General features: G+C 49.6%; 1 protein-coding gene and 1 pseudogene across 8 annotated transcripts in view; both read left to right on the forward strand.

The window, feature by feature from the left end:
* CD9 (CD9 molecule) overlaps positions 1-255 on the forward strand; it is a 31,811-nt gene extending 31,556 nt beyond the window's left edge. For all 8 annotated transcript variants that reach the window (XM_069489429.1, XM_069489430.1, XM_069489433.1 and 5 more), the window contains one exon: positions 132-255. In XM_069489429.1, coding sequence (XP_069345530.1) covers positions 132-197 — 66 coding nt within the window. In that variant the 3' untranslated portion in view covers positions 198-255. The remainder of the gene's footprint in view (positions 1-131) is intronic.
* A 12,977-nt stretch (positions 256-13,232) lies between these two features.
* LOC138397727 (U6 spliceosomal RNA) lies at positions 13,233-13,331 on the forward strand (annotated as a pseudogene).
* The last annotated feature ends 6,167 nt before the right edge of the window (positions 13,332-19,498 follow it).

The raw sequence follows: 19,498 nt of genomic DNA on the forward strand, positions 1-19,498 counted from the left end.
TTAATTCATGTGGCCTCATGGAGGCCATTCTCCTTGTCATGTGTCACGGACTGAAGGACTCCTGTCTTTCCCTTGCCCTCAGCCTTCCTTCAGACACTACCCTGTTCCTGACGCTGCTTCCTGTCTTGCAGATCTTTGGCATGATCTTCAGTATGATCCTGTGCTGTGCCATCCGCAGAAGCCGAGAGATGGTCTAGAGTCAGCTTCCGTCCCTGAGCAGGAAAGTTTACCCCAGGAGACTGTTGGGTTTTTTTGGATTTTTGCCACTAACTTTAGTATTCATTCTGCATTTCTAAACCAAAAAAGTTATTGTATGTTTGTCTTTTAATGCTTTATTCGATATTGATATTTGTAGCTGAAGGGGCTCAGGTTTGCTTTCGGTTCATATTTTTTTGGTTGTTTGTTTTTGCTTGTTATGTTAAGCAGAAGTCCTGCAATGAAAGGTACTATATTTGCTAGACTCTAGACAAAAGATACTGTACATAAAGAGAATTGTTTTTCTTTAAATAGATAAAAATGTCTATCCAATTTAATCAGGTTGTAACTTATATTGAAGACAATTTGATACATAATAAAAGATACGACCATATCCTAGACTGGTTTCTGGTTTTTGTTTTCTTTAAATTTTTTTAGAGCTATTTAGTTTTCAGATGTCTTTCAGCTGCTCTTTATTCTAACTGCATTTATAGGAGAGGTAGGTGGGAAGGTCGGTCTCCCTGCTTCCCTGAGGAAGGAATTGAGCCGCAGACAGGTGAAAGGATTTGGACCCAGCGCCACACGCTTGTTCACAGAAGAGTCAGCACTGGCACCTCAGCCCCAGCTGTTCATTCGGCAGCGTGTGGTGTCCGGGGCTGCAGTCGTGCCCATGTGCACCATGGTGGCAGGGACTTTGCTTTACTCACTGCCAAGAACCTCATGTCTGGTGTACAGTAGGTGCTCACTTTTTCTTTTTTCTTTCTTTTTTTTTTTTTTTTTTTTTTTTGTGACAGAGTCTCACTCTGTTGCCCTGAGTAGAGTGCCGTGGCATCAGTCTGGCTCCCAGCAACCTCCAACACCTGGACTCAAGTGATCCTTCTGCCTCAGCCTCCTGAGTAGCTGGGACTACAAGCATGCACCATGATGCCTGGCTAATTTTTCTATTTTTAGTAGAGATGGGGTCTTGCTCTTGCTCAGGCTGCTCTTGAACTCCTGAGCTCAAGCGATCCTCCCGCCTCAGCCTCCCAGAGAGCTAGGATTACAGGCGTGAGCCACCGTGCCCGGCCTCACTTTTTCTTATCAATTAATATTTGTTGGTTGAATGAATAAATGAGTATATACCCAGCAGGGTTTAATCAGAGAAGCAGAACCACTAAGAGATACGTGTGTGAAGGGACTGTTGCAGGAATTTGACCTCACACGATCTTTGGGGCTGGTTAAGCAGGCCCTGCTGACAGTTGGGAAGGACAGATCGTGTGAGGTGAGGGACGTGGGCCACGGCCCATGAAGACAGACACGTCCGTGTCCACTCTCGTTGCCCCTGATGGTGGTGGTGGGGGTCCTGCAGAGGCCGGGCCCTGCGTGGCAGAGCTCAACACTCATGGTGCTGAGGCAGAGCCCTCCGAGAAGCAAGATTGTGTGAGCTACGAAGTGACTGCGGCTTCATCTCCCACCTCCAGCCTCCCACAGGGGTCTGCTTTGGGCCCCTCGCTAATCGGAAACCCAGGAAGGGGAATTTCGGGAAGTTCGGCTTAAGCAGGAGGCCAGGTGATGCAGTCGTGGCAATTCGGAGTGGGCAGGCAGAGTGGGGTAAACACCAGGAAAAGGGAACTACAGAGGCATAGGAAACCAATTTTTATTTTCCACTCCTCGATTTAGTTTGGCTTTGTTCTTAACATTAAAAAAAGAAAAAATGGAAAAAAAGAGTCAATGTCTCTGATGCCATTACATTAAAAAAATCAAAACACCAATGTTCATAGCAGCGTTATTCACAATAGCCAAAAGGTAGAAACAACCCAAACGTCCATCAACAGACGAATGGACAAGCAAAATGTGTTCTATCCATACAAGGGAATATTGCACAGCCTTGAAAAGGAATGAAATTCTGACCCATGCTGCGATCTTGAACACATTGTGATCAGTGAAATAAACCAGACACCAAAGAGCAAATATTCTATAATTCCTGTTACATTCGGGACCTAGAACAGGTAAATTCACCAAAACAAAGTGGATTAGAGCTGACCAGAGGCTGGTGGGGAAGGCAGAATAATAGGCAAACACTGGTTTTATCTAAGGGTGATGAAGACTCCTAGCTCAGGGCGTTGTAATCCCTGATGGGCTCCAACGTGAGCCCTGCGTGTACTCCAGGCTGCCCCAGGAGAGGCAAGGCCCGTGCTCTGGACACACTTTCTACTTTGCTGCTTTGCCGAAGGCTGGGCTTAGTGTATGATACATTGCTAGCACTTAAATCAGGAACGACTCGGGGTTATACCCTGTCTGCCTGTTGGTTGTAAATGGTGGACAAATGGGCTAGCTTAAGCAAAAGTAAGGAATTGATTAAGAACACGGAACCCAAGAATGGGAGGAAACACAGTTGAGCCTTAGGAAGATTCTGGAGCCATGGACTAGGATATCCTACAGCTCCCCATTTCTGTGTGCTATTTTTTGCTCTCCAAAGAGACCAGCTTTTCTGCTACTCAGTCCTCATGGGGTAGTGTAAGGGCTGCCCCTCAACTCCACAACCTCCATTAGCCCCACTTGAAGTTTTAGGAGAGAAGAAGTTGACCCAGTTTCAGTGAAATATCAACCCCTGTCCAATCAGGTGGCGGGGAGGGTGAGTGGAGTAAAGAATTGGCCACCCTCTGTAACTTGTAGACTGGGCCCAGTGCCAGAAGAGGCGGGATCAGTGAGAGCTGGCAGACACCCCAAACGGAGCTAGCTGTCCACACTGCCTCAGTCAGGCCAAAATGAGCTTCCCCTACTGCAGACAGAGCCAGGTGTAGCTCTGCAGTGAGGGGAAAGCCAGGATGGGCCGCAGCTCTTGGGAGCTGAAGGTCATGGGGAGCAATGGACTGTGCCAAAAACAGCAGCTTCGGGTCCAGAAAGAATCTTGAGCATAAGAGGAAGAGCAGCTAGATGTGTTGGCCTCTCGGCCCAGCTGTGATGAGCAGTCCAGGGGCAACAAATTTGGATAGAAATGGCTGGATTTAGTAAAAGGTTATTACTTCACCCAGTGCCCTTCAAGGACTCAAAGTGCTTAAAAATTCATAAAACTCCTGGACTCCCCTCGAAGGCCCAACTCTCCAAACCCACACCCTCCGGATGGAGTTGAGTGGTGCAAGGGTGGGCCAGGTCCCCACGTGTGTCCCATCGTGCTGTCATTTCCCCAGGGTATCTCATGAGCTGCTCAGGCACAAGGTGGAGAGGTATGGGTGAACTTACAACACAGTTGGGCATATCCATGGTGAGTGAACAACCATGCAGGGGAGAGGTCTCTATCAATGGGCTTTGGGGCCCTGCTTTGCCCTACCCTGGTTAATGTTTTAAATGACAACTTGGAATACTATCAAATACTGTAGACTTCACAAAGCTTTGACGAATATCCAGTAATTTGGATAACAGTTCAAAGAGATCTTAAGAGACTAGAATAATCAACTGACACCCAAGGGATGTATCTCAACAGGAATAAGTAAGTAAATGAAATCAAGCAATCCATATAATACGCTTAGCACAATCTCTGGTCTTTACCACACTTTAAGTTAGCAGAGTAAGTTAAACGTATATTTGGCTGATTTATTAACAGGTTTTTTCCCTTACATGTTAAGTCTGGAAGCAACGAGAGGTGTTGATTTAGCAGCTCTATCTGCCAAAGATGGCATCTCAGTGATCCTCTTGGCTTGTCCCCCATGGTCATAAGGTGGCTGCTGCAGCTCCAGCCATTTCACAGCAAGGAGTAAGGAAGGACAAATGCTAGCCACACTTATTCCTATTATCCAAAATACAAAAGCTTCCCCCTCGTCTCCTTCACAGACTGGAAGTCAACTTCCATTTGTGCATCGGTGGCCAGGAATCTGTCACGTGGCTACTCATAGTTAGAAGGGAGGCTGAGAACATGAGCATTTAGTCTTTTTCAGTCTATAATGAAGATTGGAAGAGAACAAGTGAGTTATATGTCTTTTATTCCATTATACATTTTGAGAACTTGGGGTTCAGAGAAAGAAGTTAAATGTTTGCCCCAAGATCACACAATTAATATACTGGATCTATATCTGAATCCAGGTCTATCTTTCTCCAAACTTTATTGCATGTTTCACACGGTGCTGCCTTCCAGAATTCATAGCATAGGAGGAAGTTTGACAGGAACATACTGGAACATCTTTTGGTTGGAAGAACCCATTACATAAATGCAGGATGCAGAAACAATTTTCATTTGAAGAATTTAAGGCCAGGTGCTGTGGCTCATGCCTGTAATCCTAGCACTCTGCAGGCCGAGGCGGAAGGATTGCTTGAGCTCGGGAGTTCAAGACCAGCTTGAGCAATAGTGAGACCCCCCCCCCCCCGTGTTTAAAACAAAAAGAAAAAAAAAAAAAGAAAAATTAGCTTACCACAAACATAATAGAATCCCAAACTGTGAGGAGAGGATGTCTCGGGCCACATACAGAGAGGAGGACATGCAGATGGACAGGGGCTATGGTGCTCCCTCCTGGGCCACCCCTCAAGAAGGAAGGAGACCAACTACAGAGACTTGGAGGGGGCAGACTTGGGGGGGAGGGGCCTAAAGACTTTGTCATCCAAGGGGAGAGTGAAGGACCAGGGGATTCCAACCTGGGAGAGGGCGAATCCAACAGCACAGCAGCCTTGGTTCTCAAACATCTGAAGGGCTATAAGGTGGACCAGGGGTGTGTGTTTTCCCCGAGGCCAGAATGAGGACTGATGGGCAGAACGCCCAGGGAACAGACTTTGGCTGCTCATAAAGAAAGCCCCTTGAAACCAGGGCTGTCCCACAGAGGAGGGGCTGCCCAGGGGTAGCGGCCCCAGACCTGAAGGGGGCTCCAGCGGAAGCTGGAGATAAGGTGTTGCTGCGCTGATGCGGACGTGACGCCTTCCATCTCTAAGAGCTTTTTGTAAAAAACACAGGTCTCCAAGTGAACACTCAAAAAACCAGCTCTCTCCCTCTATGTTCAATTATGGGACAGGGGTGAGGGAAGGACCTCTAGTAAAGGTTAAGGAACAGTGACATTTGTACGAGCAACCCCAAAATATTTTGAAACAATATTTCATCTCTGAAATGGTTGCATTTTTTCCCCACTCAGTGCCATTAAATAATGAGGTTTGTTGGAAGGCTATTTGGCATCTCAGCAGGCACACAACCACTGGGAGTTTCTGCACTTTCTAGCCTGGACTCTGCAGAGGCCTGGGATAGTGGCATCTGCCCCCAAGGTCTCCGCTTCTGTCTGCATCTCACACTGAAGCCCCCTCAGCAGAACAGGTTGTTTGGTACCATCCAACAGGAAGTGTCCCTACTGGCACCTCTTGGCGGAGCACCGATCTCTGGTCAATTTCATGAAGCCAAGAAAGAGTATTGATGTCCAGGGTGCTCCATGATCTTCCAAGCACAAAAATTTAGCCAGAAAGAACATCCTGGGACACCTGTCTGGTTAGGGCTGACTGGCTCAAGGACCGCCTGGGACAGCCACCCTGGATGAGCCCACACCACAGGTCCTTACACCCCAAGGAGCTCTGCAGTGGAATTCCTGGAGTAAACGTGCCTGACACTTTGTGCAACGTGGCACCTGTGAGGGGTGTTTTTCTTAAGTGTTCTCCTTAAATAAATGTGACCACACTCCAAAAGAGGTAAGATTGTGCATGTGGATCTTTGAGAAAGGGGAGTTACAGAAAGGCTCTGTGAGCCACGGGAGGGCAAGTGGCGGAGTGAGCTGCAGGTTCGCGGGTCCCACGCCAGGGATCATCAGAGTCTAAGGACTGTATGCCACCAAGCTAAATTCTCTCCTCTCCCCCTCAGTCATGACTGGAAGCCACCCAGGGCTAAGGGACCCCAGGGTACCTTCCCCTCCCCCAGGTCTTCCGGCTGGCTGGGTGAGGCCAGAGCATCTAATGTAATTGTCTTCACTCTAGCCTTGGCCATCAGACCCCTAGAAGGCTAATTCGATTTCATTCTTTTTAAATTGGATTTCCCCAAACCATCTGCTTCCCCTGTGGAAGTGCAGGCAGGATCAGATCTTATCCCAGGGCAGAATCTCCCCTGCTCTGCAAGGCTCTGAGAGCCAGAGCTGACCTTCAGGCCAGGCAAGGCAGGGAGTGACCCAGCGGGGCTGCTCTAACACACCCTGCAAGGACAGGCACCGGTGCCCACAGATCTCGGCGTGGTTTGGGCGTCCCACTGACCTTCAGCTGACCTGGGAGCTGGGGAGACATGTGGTTTATTCTCTACCCTTAATACACGGAAGGACAGAGGGCCAAAGAAAAGGGTCACTGACGTGCCCTGGACCACAAAACTCAAGCGTGCCTGGAGAAGAGCGTCACAGTGGGGGACGGCACAGAGACACTGCAGCTAGGTCGACATTCAGTTTATGTCTCTGACACTGGCTAGCAGGATCTTGGGCCTCAGTTGCCTCCTATGTAAATTGGAGCTAATGAAACATACCTTACAGAGTGGTTTTTAAAATTATAAGTGTTTATAAAAAATCATATACGTATGAAGCGCAGATGTGTATGAAAACTATATGTCTATGTAACAGAAGGGCAACAAGGAAGATGCAATGGATACGATATTCTCAAGTGGGGTGCCAAGGTTCATCTGAAGACCAGTCGCACAGCTCTTGGACCTTCCTGCCTGGCGGTGCTAGAACCTCCGTGAACTTCCATGAGGAGTCGGGGTTGCTCAGCGGGATGCAGTCCAGGGTCACAGTTCTGACATGGGAGATGGTACAGCTTTGATTAAGGTTTACGGTCAAGTCATAGCTTTGTTTAAGACCGTACTACACATGGTGAAATTTCTGAAGCTGCTGACCACAATGTGGTCAGAAAGAAAGTGACAAAAGAATGACTGTTAAGAAGCATTAGAGAAAAAAAATGAGGAAGAGGAGGAGGACACAACTCCAGCGGAGGCAACAACAGACAATCTCCTGTCATTTGGGCAGAAGGCGGCAACATTTGCCTAGCTACCGTTGTCATGGTTAGGAAATAAAGAGGAGCAAATTTTGTCTGATCCACTTTTCCTAATCTTTGAAGGAGTTATCAGTGAGGAAGGAAAGGAACAGGAGAATGAAGATGAAATGCAAAGATGGTATTCAGCAAATTGAAGTTAGGAATCCTCTGAATCTCATGGAAACAAACACAGTCCCGTGATATCAAAAGAGACTCAGGGGAAATTCTGTCTCTTCCGCCACGCCCCCTGCCCCAGCTGGACCTAGAATCACGCAGACTCAAACCCGGTGGCCACCAGCCTTTTTCATCATGCTGCCCCTCCTCTCCTTCTGGGCTGGCATGCAGTCCCCACCCCTCCCACAGACCGTGCCAAAGCATTGGAAGGTGCAGTAGTTTGGCCCATGAATGACATGTTGGCCGCCCTCTGGGCTGGAAGCAAAGGCAGAGAAGGAAAGTACTAGCCTTTCAGCTAAGCACAAATCCCTCTCTCAGGGAGAGTAGTGTTTTATCAGGCCCTGGCTGACATGAGCAAATGTTTCATCATTTTCCCCATAAACAGTTAGCTATTAAATTTAATTTATATCTCCTTTCAACTGTAGTGGTTGGAAATTGTTAAACAACCAATGCATAATCAGGGTCTAGCCAAGAAAACAGAATCCAAAATAGGTAATTCATCAGAGAGAATTTAATATAGGAAATTGGTTAAACAAGTGTTGGAGGACTGAAAAATCACTAAGGGAACAACAAGGTAATGCAGAAATAATAGCGGGAGGAAACAGCTGCCAGATTAGGGTTGGGGGAACAGAGGGAAGAGGTGGGATTATCAGGGCCTAGGAGCTCCGAGCAGGGGCCCTGCCGCTGGGACTCAGACCTTGAGGAGGGGGCTGTGGAGAGGCTGATTCTGAGAGAACTGGATTCTACGCCTCTGAATCCTTGGCCCGAGATTCCCCGAACCCTTCCAACTGAGGGCTCAGCACTGCAGTTGGTTGAGCAGGGGTGAGTGAAGGTGAGCGGAGGTGAGCAGAGGTGAGCAGGGGTGAGTGGAGGTGAGTGGAGGTGAGCAGGGGTGAGTGGAGGTGAGTGGAGGTGAGCATGGGTGAGTGGAGGTGAGCAGGGGTGAGTGGAGGTGAGCAGAGGTGAGCAGGGGTGAGCGGAGGTGAGCAGGGGTGAGCAGGGGTGAGTGGAGGTGAGCAGAGGTGAGCAGGGGTGAGCGGAGGTGAGCGGAGGCGAGTGGAGGTGAGCAGAGGTAAGCGGAGGTGAGCAGGGGTGAGTGGAGGTGAGCAGGGGTGAGTGGAGGTGAGTGGAGGTAAGCAGGGGTGAGTGGAGGTGAGCAGGGATGAGTGGAGGTGAGCGGAGGTGAGCAGAGGTGAGCTAGCGAGAAAGGAAAGGCTGGCCACACTCCCTCCCCAGAGGCCAGCTCCCCGGCAGAGGAAAACAGTCCTATTAATAACTTTGAATATAAGTGGAAACTTACAACTGCTTGTCACTGAACATTATAATTCTGGAATTACGACTATGTTTTGCAACTTCAAGTCACCGTAGGACTTCACTCTCAAAGTGATCAGAAAATTCTGGAACTGCCACATATCCCTCCTGTGCAAGGGAAGAACTGCCCCCCACTGACCACAATGCAGGAGTAGCGTGAGACGAAAGATTGTAGCCCAGAGCCCTGCTGGTCAGCCTACTCCGTGCAAACGCAGAGCTCCTGGCACACAGCCAACACGCGAGGCCTGGCATTTTTGCTATTGATTCCCAGGGTTCTGACCCCTGCCTCGGTACTACACTGGCTGTGACATAAAAACGTTGAACTCCACCTTGGCGAAAGACCACAAAATCCTCAGGTTCCAGCCGTGCCAGGGCCAGGGCTGTGGAAAGTGGCTCTGGGTCGCACCCAGGAGGGCTCTTTGGGATTCCCCTTCCATAAGCGGGAGGGGCTGCCCCAAGCCAGCGTCCCACAGCCAGTGGCTTAACGGGGAACTGCAACATCCCAAGGGCCCTGGGGGGGCTTCTCCAGACCGCCTGGCCCCAAGCAGTCTGTGGGCCCTTTCTTTAATGAAATGACTTTCGTATTTGCCCCACAAAAAAGGCCAGGGTCACTTCCCTGGAGCATGCCAGCTCCATCTTGCTGACCCGGCTGGACTTATAAATTTTCTCTCCCCTCACACGGCTTGCTCTTTTACCCCAGCCCTGGGACATTGCGGGGTTCGTTCTGAAGCCCGGGGCTTAACAGGTGGTGACCCAGATAGAGCCCACCTCGCACAACTGTTCCCAATCAACTCCGGGGAACACACAACAAAGGTAGATGGACACAGACGTTCCAGGTCCTCTATATTCTGGTCTCTTTCTACCCAAATTTATGACCTTTCTGCCCCCCACGCAGGCCCCACCCCAGCTGGTCTCCTTCGAACGGGCCCTTTAGCTCAGCGCCCGCGGAGCCCACCTCGCCCGCTGACGTCCTCCCTCTCTTCCTCGCCAGCCCCTCCTTGCCCCACGGCCAGCTCGGACCTGCCCCAGCTCGTGGTGGAGCTTGCAGGGGAGACGTCCTGCTGCCCGTGTGCAGTCCCTGTGCCCTTTCTGGGGGCTGCAGTTGGTGCTGGAAGCGGCCACCCAGACAGCCTCCTTGCACCTGTGAGGGACTGTGTGACCACCTCTGGCCAGTGGCGAGAAAGTGGAAGTGCGGACGGTGCGCTGAAGAAGCCGGTGTGTCTGCCTTCGCCACCCCCGCTTTGCCACCCACCGCTCCGGGAGGAAGGAAGACAGGATCTCGGATCCCCGAACGGCCAGCGGAAAGGTACCCCGGCAGTACTGCCTGTGCACCGGTGGGGACGCGGTGAGAAATGCCTCGCATTGTATTAACTCAACTCCTGGGCTTGTCCGTGGCGGCAGCTGGCATTGACCTTCCACAGCACTGACCAGCAGGGCCATCTGAGGCTGCACGTTACCGTAATCAGCTGGGACCTTTGGGCTACAGGCAGCAGAAGCCCAAAGTCAAAATTTTTTAAGCAATGAGGAACTTAAACCACATACAGGGAGTTCGGAGGGAGGGAGTTCCATGGCTGACTGTCCCAGCACATTGGCTTTGCCCTCGAGTTTGTCCCGTCATGGTCACAAGGTGGCTGCAGCAACTCAAGGCTTCATCTTGTCCCACGATGTCTATCTTAAAGCGGGAAGAGAAAATGTTCCCTCACTGTGTCTCTTTTTTAAGAATATGACAGTCACCCCCAGAATTCCCTCAGAGACATCCCCTCACATCCCATTGGCCTAAATTGATCAGACACCCGTTCCTAAACCACGGCAGTGCAGCGGAAGGAATGACCGTGACTGGGTCAGACCAAGCAGGACTCAGCCCCCAGGCCCAGGGCGGGGAGGGTCCCGCCTCACCCGGAGCACGTGGCCTCCAGACACCCAGGGCGGGGTGGGATGTGGCAACGGGGTAGTCCGTGACAATGGCAGCCAGATTCCTATATGCCCCATGTTGTCGTTTTATCATCTCAACCTGAGAAACTTGTAAACTGCTGGGCAGGACACCTGTATTCTGAAGTCACCAAGATTTTATAGCAGTGATAGAGATAGAGATATTTTACTAGGTACTGAAACTTCAAGAAATGACAGGGAGTGACCTAAGAGTCAATAAATGATTACAGCAAGGTGACCCTTCCTCCGTGCTGCAAGACTTCTATTCTTTCCTCGTTGTGACACAGGCCTTGGTTTTGTCTTTGTTAAATACAGATCACCTGTCTAATCTCTAAGGTCTCCAGTCCTCTGGTTGTCATCGCCTGAGCCCAAGAGCCGGGTCTTTGGGACTCCACCTATTCTTGTACCCCCAGCACAGCTCCTGGTGAAGGACTGACATTCAGTGGGGACAGTAGCCATTCGAGAATTGTAGCATCTACTCTCCAGCTCTGTGAGGCAAGCCACCACCCCTGACACGTAATGATTTGCACTTGTATGGGAGCATGAACTCTGAGCTTCATGCCGTGAGGACAGTCCGTAGGAGTGAAGCAACCAGCTGGTGAGAGAGGCTGTGGGGTGCACTGCCAGGGCCTCACTGGGGAGTGAGATAGACTTGAGTTCAAATCCTGGCTCTGCTGCTCAGTGAGTGACTGACCTTGGGCAAGTCATTTAACCTCCGGATTCCTGGCTTTTCCCTCTAAAATGAGGGGTAATTTCTACTTTGCAGAGTAACAACCTAATAGAGCATACAGAGGAATTCAGTAAATGATGGCTGGCCTTGTCGCTACGTTGCTATTATCACTAATACCCACTACCTCTTGCAGGGAGCGGGAGGTACGGCTGTACCAGCTGGACCCAGGGGGCTGGAGGTGGGTTGCCAGGGCTCCTAAGGCAGGTGGGGATGTGCTGGGGAGGAAGAAGCTGGCAGGTGGCTCAGATCCGGGGAAGGGTAGGACAGGGTGAGAATTCAAAGTCCTGCAACAAGGACTAAGGACCACTTTGTTGCAATCATCCACAAACTCCTGGGACATTTCTTGAAAATTTTTGACCTTAGTAAAATATCTTTCTCTCCAGCACTACCCCTATTAATAAAGTCTTGGTGACCTCAGGATTGACAATAAAATCTCTCCCATGACCTGGCCTCTCTGTTTTTTGACCTCCTCGCTCACTCTCATGGCCAGTGACTTTCAAACTAGCTTGTTCATGACCCAACCGTACATGTGTTCAGACACACACTCACCATATATAAATACCCACATCTACATAGACATACGTGAAACGAAAGCTTTATGAGATGACACTCATCCTTGCTACATGCTCTGCCATTTTCTACTCTATTCTATTTCATTTTTACAGATGCTGGTTGCAACCCACTAACTTAATTGTATGATCCACTAATAGGCTGTGTCTCTCAATTTGTAAAACACTGTCCTAGACTTCTTCGTTACTTCACTGCAGTTTTAGAGATCAAAATGTTGAGGAGAGCTAGGCGTGGTGGCACTTGCCGATAGTTCCAGCTACTCGGGAAGCTGTGGTGGGAGGATTGCTGAGCCCAGGAGTTCGAGGCCTGCCTGGGAAACATAACAAGACCCCCATCTCTAAACAAGAAGAAAAAAAGTTTAATTTGTTTTTTAAATGTTGGGGAGAAACCAGCAATGGAGACTGAGACAAAGTAGCCCATAAGGTAGAAGAACGAAGAGACCCTTCATTATTAGCTCAATCCAAGTATCACACTCTCTAATCCTTCCTGTCTGTCACACTCATTCCTTCTCGCACTCCAAATACAGCCACTCTCCACCCTGTCCAGACCTCGCCATCCATTGAACTCACGACTTTCTCCTTGTCTCTCCCATCCTTGTGACGTCACTTCCTCTTTATCTGGTTTAGATTAAATAGCTCATAGTAATTAATAATCCATTAAAGGCCGGGCACGGTGGATCACACCTGTAATCATAGCACTCTGGGAGGCCGAGGCAGGAGGATCACTCAAGGTCAGGAGTTTCAGACCAGCCTGAGCAAGAGCGAGACCCTGTCTCTACTAAAAATAGAAAGAAATTATAGGGACAGCTAAAATATATATAGAAAAAATTAGCCGGGCATGGTGGTGCATGCCTGTAGTCCCAGCTACTCGGGAAGCTGAGGCAGAAGGATTGCTTGAGCCCAGGAGTTTGAGGTTGCTGTGAGCTAGGCTGACGCCACGGCACTCTAGCCCGGGCACCAGAGCGAGACTCTGTCTCAAAAAAATAAATAAATAATAATCCATTAACTGATTCATTCAGTAGTTACTGAGGGCCCACTCTGTGCCAAGCACTGTTCAGGCGCTGGGGACACAGGATTGAACAAAACAAAGGAAACCTGTGGAGGTCTTTTTACTGGAGCAAAAGACAATAAAAAATAAACAAGAGCATTTAAGCTGTCTCAGTACGCAGGGATACCCCAGAGATACTGTAGGTTCAGTTCCAGATCACCACAAGAAAGCCAATATTGCAATAAAATGAGTTACACAAATTTTTGGTTTCCTGATGCATACAAAAGTTATGTTTGCACTATACTGTGGTCTATTTAATGTGCAATGGCACTATCTCTTAAAAAAAAAAAAAAAAAAAGTACAGACCTTAATTTAAAAACACTTTATTGTGCTCGCTTCGGCAGCACATACACTAAAATTGGAACGATACAGAGAAGATTAGCATGGCCCCTGTTTTTAAATTTAAAAAAAATAAAAACACTTTATTGCTAAAAAGTGCTAACGGTCATCTGAGCCTTCCGGGAGTCATGGTATCTTTCTGATGGAGGGTCTTGCCTCAGTACTGATGGCTGCTGACCACCAGGGTGGCTGTGGCAATTTCTTAAAGCAAGACAGCAACGAAGTTTGCCACAGCGACTCTTCCTTTCACACAAGAGTTCTCTGTAACATGTGATGGCGTTTGATAGCATTTCACCCGTAGTAGACTGCTTTCAAAGCTGGAGTCAGTCCTCTCAAGCCCTGCCACTGCTTTGCCAACTCAGTTTATGTAGCGTTCTACATCCTTTGCTGTCATTTTAACAATGTTCACAGCGTCTTCGCCAGGAATAAATTCCATCTCAAGAAACCACTTACTTTGCTCACCCATAAGCAGCAACTCCTCATCCATTATATTAAAGTTTTATCATGAGATTGTAGCCATTCAGCCACATTTTCAGGCTCCACCTTTAATTCCAGTTCTCCTGCTATTTCCACCACATCTGCGGCTCCTTCCTCCACTGAATTCTTGAACTCCTCAAAGTCATACCCGAGGATTGGAATCAACTTCTTCCAAACCCCTGCTAATGTTGAGATTTTGACCTCCTCCCATGAATCACAAATGTTCTTAAAGGCATCTAGAATGGTGGATCCTTTCTAGAAGATTTTCAATTTACTTTGCTCAGATACATCAGAGGAATCACTATCTACGTCAGCTATAGCTTTACAAAATGTATTTCTTAAATAATAAGGCTTGAAAGTCAAAATTACCCCCTCAACCTTGGGCTACAGAATGGATGTTGTGTTCGCAGGCATGAAAACAACATTTACCCCTTTGTGCATCTCCGTCAGAGCTCTTGAGTGATGAGGTGCATTGTCAATGAGCAGTAATATGTACAAAGGAATCTTTGAGCCAGGTGCGGTGGCTCACACCTATAATCCCAGTAACTCAGGAGGTTGAGGTGGGAGTCTGAGACCAGTCTGGGCAACGTAGTGAGACCCCATTTCTAAAAAATTATCCAAGTGTGGTGACATGCACCTTTAGTCCCAGCTACTCACCCAGGATTCAAGGCTGCAGTGAGCTATGATTATGCCACTGAACTCCAGCCTGGATGACAGAGTGAGGCCCCATCTCTAAAAAAAATAAATAATATTTTTTTCTGAGCAGGAGGTCTCAAAAGTAAGCTTAAAATATTCAGTAAACCATACTATAAACAGATGTGCTATCATTCAGGCTTTGGTGTTTCATTTATAGATCACAGGCAGGGTAGATTTAGCATAATTCTTAAGGGCCCTAGAATTTTAGGAATGGTAAATGAGCACTGGCTTCAACTTAAAGTCACCAGCTACATTAGCCCCTAACCAGAGAGACGGCGTTTAAAGCTTTCTAGCCAGGCATTGACTTCTCCTCTCTAGGCTATAAAAGTCCTATATGGCATCTTCTTCCACTAGAAGAATGTTCAATTACATAGAAAATTTGTTGCTTAGTGTAGCCGCCTTCAGTACTGATCTTAGCTAGATTTCCCAGAGAACCTGCTGCACCTTCTCCATCGGCACTTGCGGCTTCACCTTGCACTTTTGTGTAATGGAGACGGCTTCCTTCCTTCAACCTCATGACCCAGCCTCTGCCAGCTTCTGCAGCTTCCTCGCCTCTTTCAGCCTAGAATTGAAGAGGGTTAGTGCCTTGCTCTGGATTAGGCTTTGGCTTAAGGGAATGTCATGGTTGGTTTGATGCTTTATCCAGACCACTAAAACTTTCTCCATAGCAGAACTAAGGCTGTTTCACTTTCTTATCATACATGTGTTCACTGGAGTAGCACTTTTAATTTCCTTCAAGAGCTTTTCCTTTGCATTCATAACTTGTCTAACTGTTAGCGCAATAAAGTGAAGTGCAATTAAAATGAGGTGTGGCTGTAACAGCCCGGTGCAAAGGCCTGAGGCAGGAGGTGCCTCCAGGTCTCTGGAGCAGCGCGGAGGCCCTAAGGCTAGAGAGGAGTGGGCGAGAGGGAGAACAGTGGAAGAGGATTGAGAAAGGAGGCGAAAGGCCAAGTGGTCTTGCAAGCCATTCCCAGTACATTGAGCTGTGCTCTGACCCAGATGGGCAGTCATTGCAGGGCTGAGCAGAGGGAGTGTCCTGACCTGGTTTGTGTCGTGAAGGCTCTCTCTGTCTGGAGAGTGCATTGTCGAGTCACAGAGGAGGACGCAGGTTAAGATACTATTGGAATAATTTAGGTGAGAGATGATAATGATAGTGCCTTGGACCAAGATAGCAGGGGAGGAGGTAGTGAGAAATGGTATAATTCTGCATATAATTTTGGTTTGGTTTGGTTTGGTTGTTCAGAGACGAGGTCTCACTCTGTCACTCAGGCTAGAGTGCAATGGCACGATCATAGCTCACTGCAGACTCCAACTCCCGAGCTCAAGTCATCCTCCCACCTTGGCCTCCCAAGTAGCTGGGACTACAGGTGCGCACCAGCACACCTGGCCTCTGGATATAATACTGAAGGTAAAGCGAGTAGGACCTGCCACTGGGATAGATTCAAGGATGACTTCCTTTTTAGCCTGAGCAGCAGAAAGTATGGAGTTGCCTTTCACTGACATGGAGAGACTTCAGGAAGAGGTTTGGGGGTGAGGGAATCGGGAGTTGAACTCTAGAGCTATCAAGTTAGGTATCCAAGGAGGGAGATATGGAATCAGAGATCAATATATGGAGTTCAGGCGGGGGTCCGTGAAGGAGCGACAGATACAGTGAGAGACATTAGCACACACGGCTATTAAAGCCACGACACTAGACGAGAGGGGACAAGTGAAACAGGAGCGAGGAGAGGCCACGTGAATGACGAAAATGATAAAGGAGACCAAGAAGGAAGCGGCAGTGGGAAGAGGGGAGAACTAAGAGTGTAGGATCCAGGCACACAAGTAAAGAAAGTGTTTCCCAAAGTGGGGTGAGGATCCATGCCGAATGCTACAGGTGGCGTCAAGTCAACTGAGGCTGGAGATGCTCGATCTTATTAGTTATCGGGGACATGCAAATCAGGGCCACAAGGAGACACCATTTGACACCATCCTACTGGTAATAATTATTCTTAGTGGGTTCAGCCACCGTAACGAAGCACCCTGGAGGGTTTTGAGCCCAGGAGTACACGATCTGACTTCTGTTTTATTTTATTTTTTTTATTTTTTTGAGACAGAGTCTCACTCTGTTGCCTGGGCTAGAGTGCCGTGGCGTCTGCCTAGCTCACAGCAACCTCAGACTCCTGGGCTCAGGCGATCCTACTGCCTCAGCCTCCCGAGTAGCTGGGACTACAGGCATGTGCCACCATGCCTGGCTAATTTTTTATATATGTATTTTTAGTTGTCCAGCTAATTTCTTTCTATTTTTTTAGTAGAGACAGGGTCTCACTCTTGCTCAGGCTGGCCTTGAACTCCTGAGCTCAAACGATCCGCCCGCCTCGGCCTCCCAGAGTGCTAGGATTACAGGCATGAGCCACCGCGCCCGGCTCTGACTTCTGTTTTAAAAGCGTGACTCTGAGATTCACTTCTGTTCAATGCTGTGTGACATTTTATCATGTGAAGAAAACAATGGATTTATCCACCCTCCTGTCCATGGGCTCTTGGGCTGTTCCAGCTCTTTGCAACAGCAAACCGCACTGTTAGGAACATCATCGTACTCGTCTCCTGGTGGCCACGTGCAGGCATTTCTGTTAGGTAGATACCTACGAGAAGAATCGCTGGGTTGTATGACATTGTCTTTTATCATCATAAAAAAAAAATGCCAAGTTCTTTTCCAAAATAGCTGTACTGCTACCTATTCACACTTCTACTAGCCATATCCGAGAAAGCCTATCGGTGTATCTAAACAAGCCTCTTCCAACAGATGGTCTTATTAGGCTTGGTAATTGCAACGGACTGAATGTTTGTGTCCCCCTCCCCAAAGTGTATATGTTGAAATCCTGACGGCCAAGGCGATGGCATTAGGAGGCAGGGCCTTCGGGGAGTAACTAGGTCATGAAGGTGGAACCCTCATAAGTGGGATTAGTGCCCTCATAAAAGGGGGCCCAGGGAGCTCTCCCACCCTTTTTCTGCCACATAGCGACACACGAGAGTGTGCAGTCGCAATCAGGACGATAGTCCTGGCCAGAACCCAACCATGCTGGTGCCCTGACCCCAGTCTTCCCGTCTGCAGGACCGTGAGAGAGAAACATCTGTTGTTTTCCAGCCCCGTCTATATAAACAAACAAGCACATCAGCACCACCCGGCGACTCCTATGTCGTGTGGTCCCACACCAGCCAGCGCAGCGAGTGGCTCTGCAGGCTGCTCTTCTGGAACGGAAGCCTGGACGTGAGTCTCGGGGCTCTGCGGGTCAAGTCCACACGTGGGCAGAGGGTCGGAGAGCTCGCTGGAGTGGGAGTCTGGGAGTGAGGGGTGCGGGAGTGGGGAGTGGGGCCCAGGACCCAAGTCTCATGGTGGCACCGCCTAGCACCTGGCAGGTACTCATCGAAAATTACGGAATGGATACACTGAGCTGGATTTTTTTTCTCTTCCTCCCTCCCCTCCTATCCAAACTCTGACTAAAAGACCAGGAACATTCGCCTAAGCAAAAGCTCCCCGCCACTGGGTGTGGACTGCCGGCTCTCGGGCGGAGGCACAGAGCAGCAGAGGGCGCCTGCCGTGCCCAGGGCCGGGTTATTTGAGGGCATCCTTCAGGGAAGTGGAGAACTTGACTTCCATGATCGGCTTCCTGGACCCCCAGGGCTCAGGTTGTCAACCTAAAACTGCTTACCTACAACTGAGACTGTCCCCACTGCCTTCGTCAGTGATGCCGGCTGGAACCACAGCTCACATCTACCGTGGCACTGCAGGGGTGCTTTCCAAGCCGGGCTGGAGATGGTGGTGGCACCAGGTGAGACCCGCCCCCTCCTCTTGGAGGCCGCAGGCTACAGGAGGCAAGGCCAAGCTCTCTGCTCCTGGGCTTGGAGCTGAGCGGGCAGGGCTTCTGCTAGGCACCGTTGTACCTCATAAGGGAAGTGTTAGGCTGCCCACTTGTGCAAGTGAAGAAACTAGGGCTCAGAGAGGTTAAATTACTTGCCCAAAGTCCCGCAATAAGTGCCGGAGTCAGGATTTAAGCCTTGTCTGTTTGCCAGCCTCCTGCACCACGGAACTCTCAGGAGCCCAAAGGCTTCTGGAGCCTGGGGGTCTAAACTCCGGGGTGCTCACTTTCCGGCCTTCAGCATCCCCAACAAGGAAAGATCAGACACCTGAGAGGTATAGGAGGGGCTCAGAATCCCATAGCTCAGAGTGTCCCGAGGGGGTGCCAGAGCTCACCTGAGCAAAGCTTGGCAGGCACCACAGTGTCAGGTGCAACTTCCAGACCAGACCCTCCCAGCCCCAGCCACGGTGCCCCCTCCCTGTGGACAGACACAGACGAAGATGAGTCGCAACGCTGTTTGGAATCAGAGCCTGGAGTCTGCAGCTGAGGTGACTGGGGACCTGTCCTCACAACAGAGTCACCTGCCGCATGCCAGACCGGTGGAGGTGGCCTCACCTGGCGGGTGCTGGGAGGGGCAGTGCCTGAATTGGTCTCGGACGGACACTGCCTCCTTCCTGCTTCTGTGGGAGAAGGAACCAGATTCCACGCTCGAAAGGCCACCTGGGCAGGAGGCGGCGTGTAAAGAACTCTCGTAAAATGTCCGCCCACTCCCGGGATTCCCGGGGAGGCCTGGAGCCAAGATGAAGACTCCAGACAGAGGCGGTGGAACCTCACTGAAAAAGAAAATGGGAGGATTGTGATTTTCATTTCTGATGAGAGAGGAGGAAAAGGAAGAAAAAAGAAGAAGGCGGTGGAACACCAAGTAATGGGAGCGGGAGCTGGAGCCACAGAACTGGCCGACAGGTCTGTCTGTAAGAGCGCTGTCTAATGCCCAGTTTGGAGGTGTCTTTGTCAACTCCCCCCCGTCTCGCCGGAGCATCAACAAAGCCCACCACAAACACAGATGCCTCAAGGTGGGGCAGGAGGGGGTGGATGTTGAAATAGAGGACGAAGGTGTTGGATGACAAACTGGAAGGGCAAAGGCAGTGCTGACAAGAAGGCTGCGGGGCAGAGGCGGGAACGCAGGGCCCGGCTGACCATGGGAAGCACCGGGCAACCTCCGGCACCCTGGGGAAGACGCTGGACTTGC

Source organism: Eulemur rufifrons, chromosome 16, assembly GCF_041146395.1.
Source record: "Eulemur rufifrons isolate Redbay chromosome 16, OSU_ERuf_1, whole genome shotgun sequence".
NCBI lineage: Eukaryota > Metazoa > Chordata > Mammalia > Primates > Lemuridae > Eulemur > Eulemur rufifrons.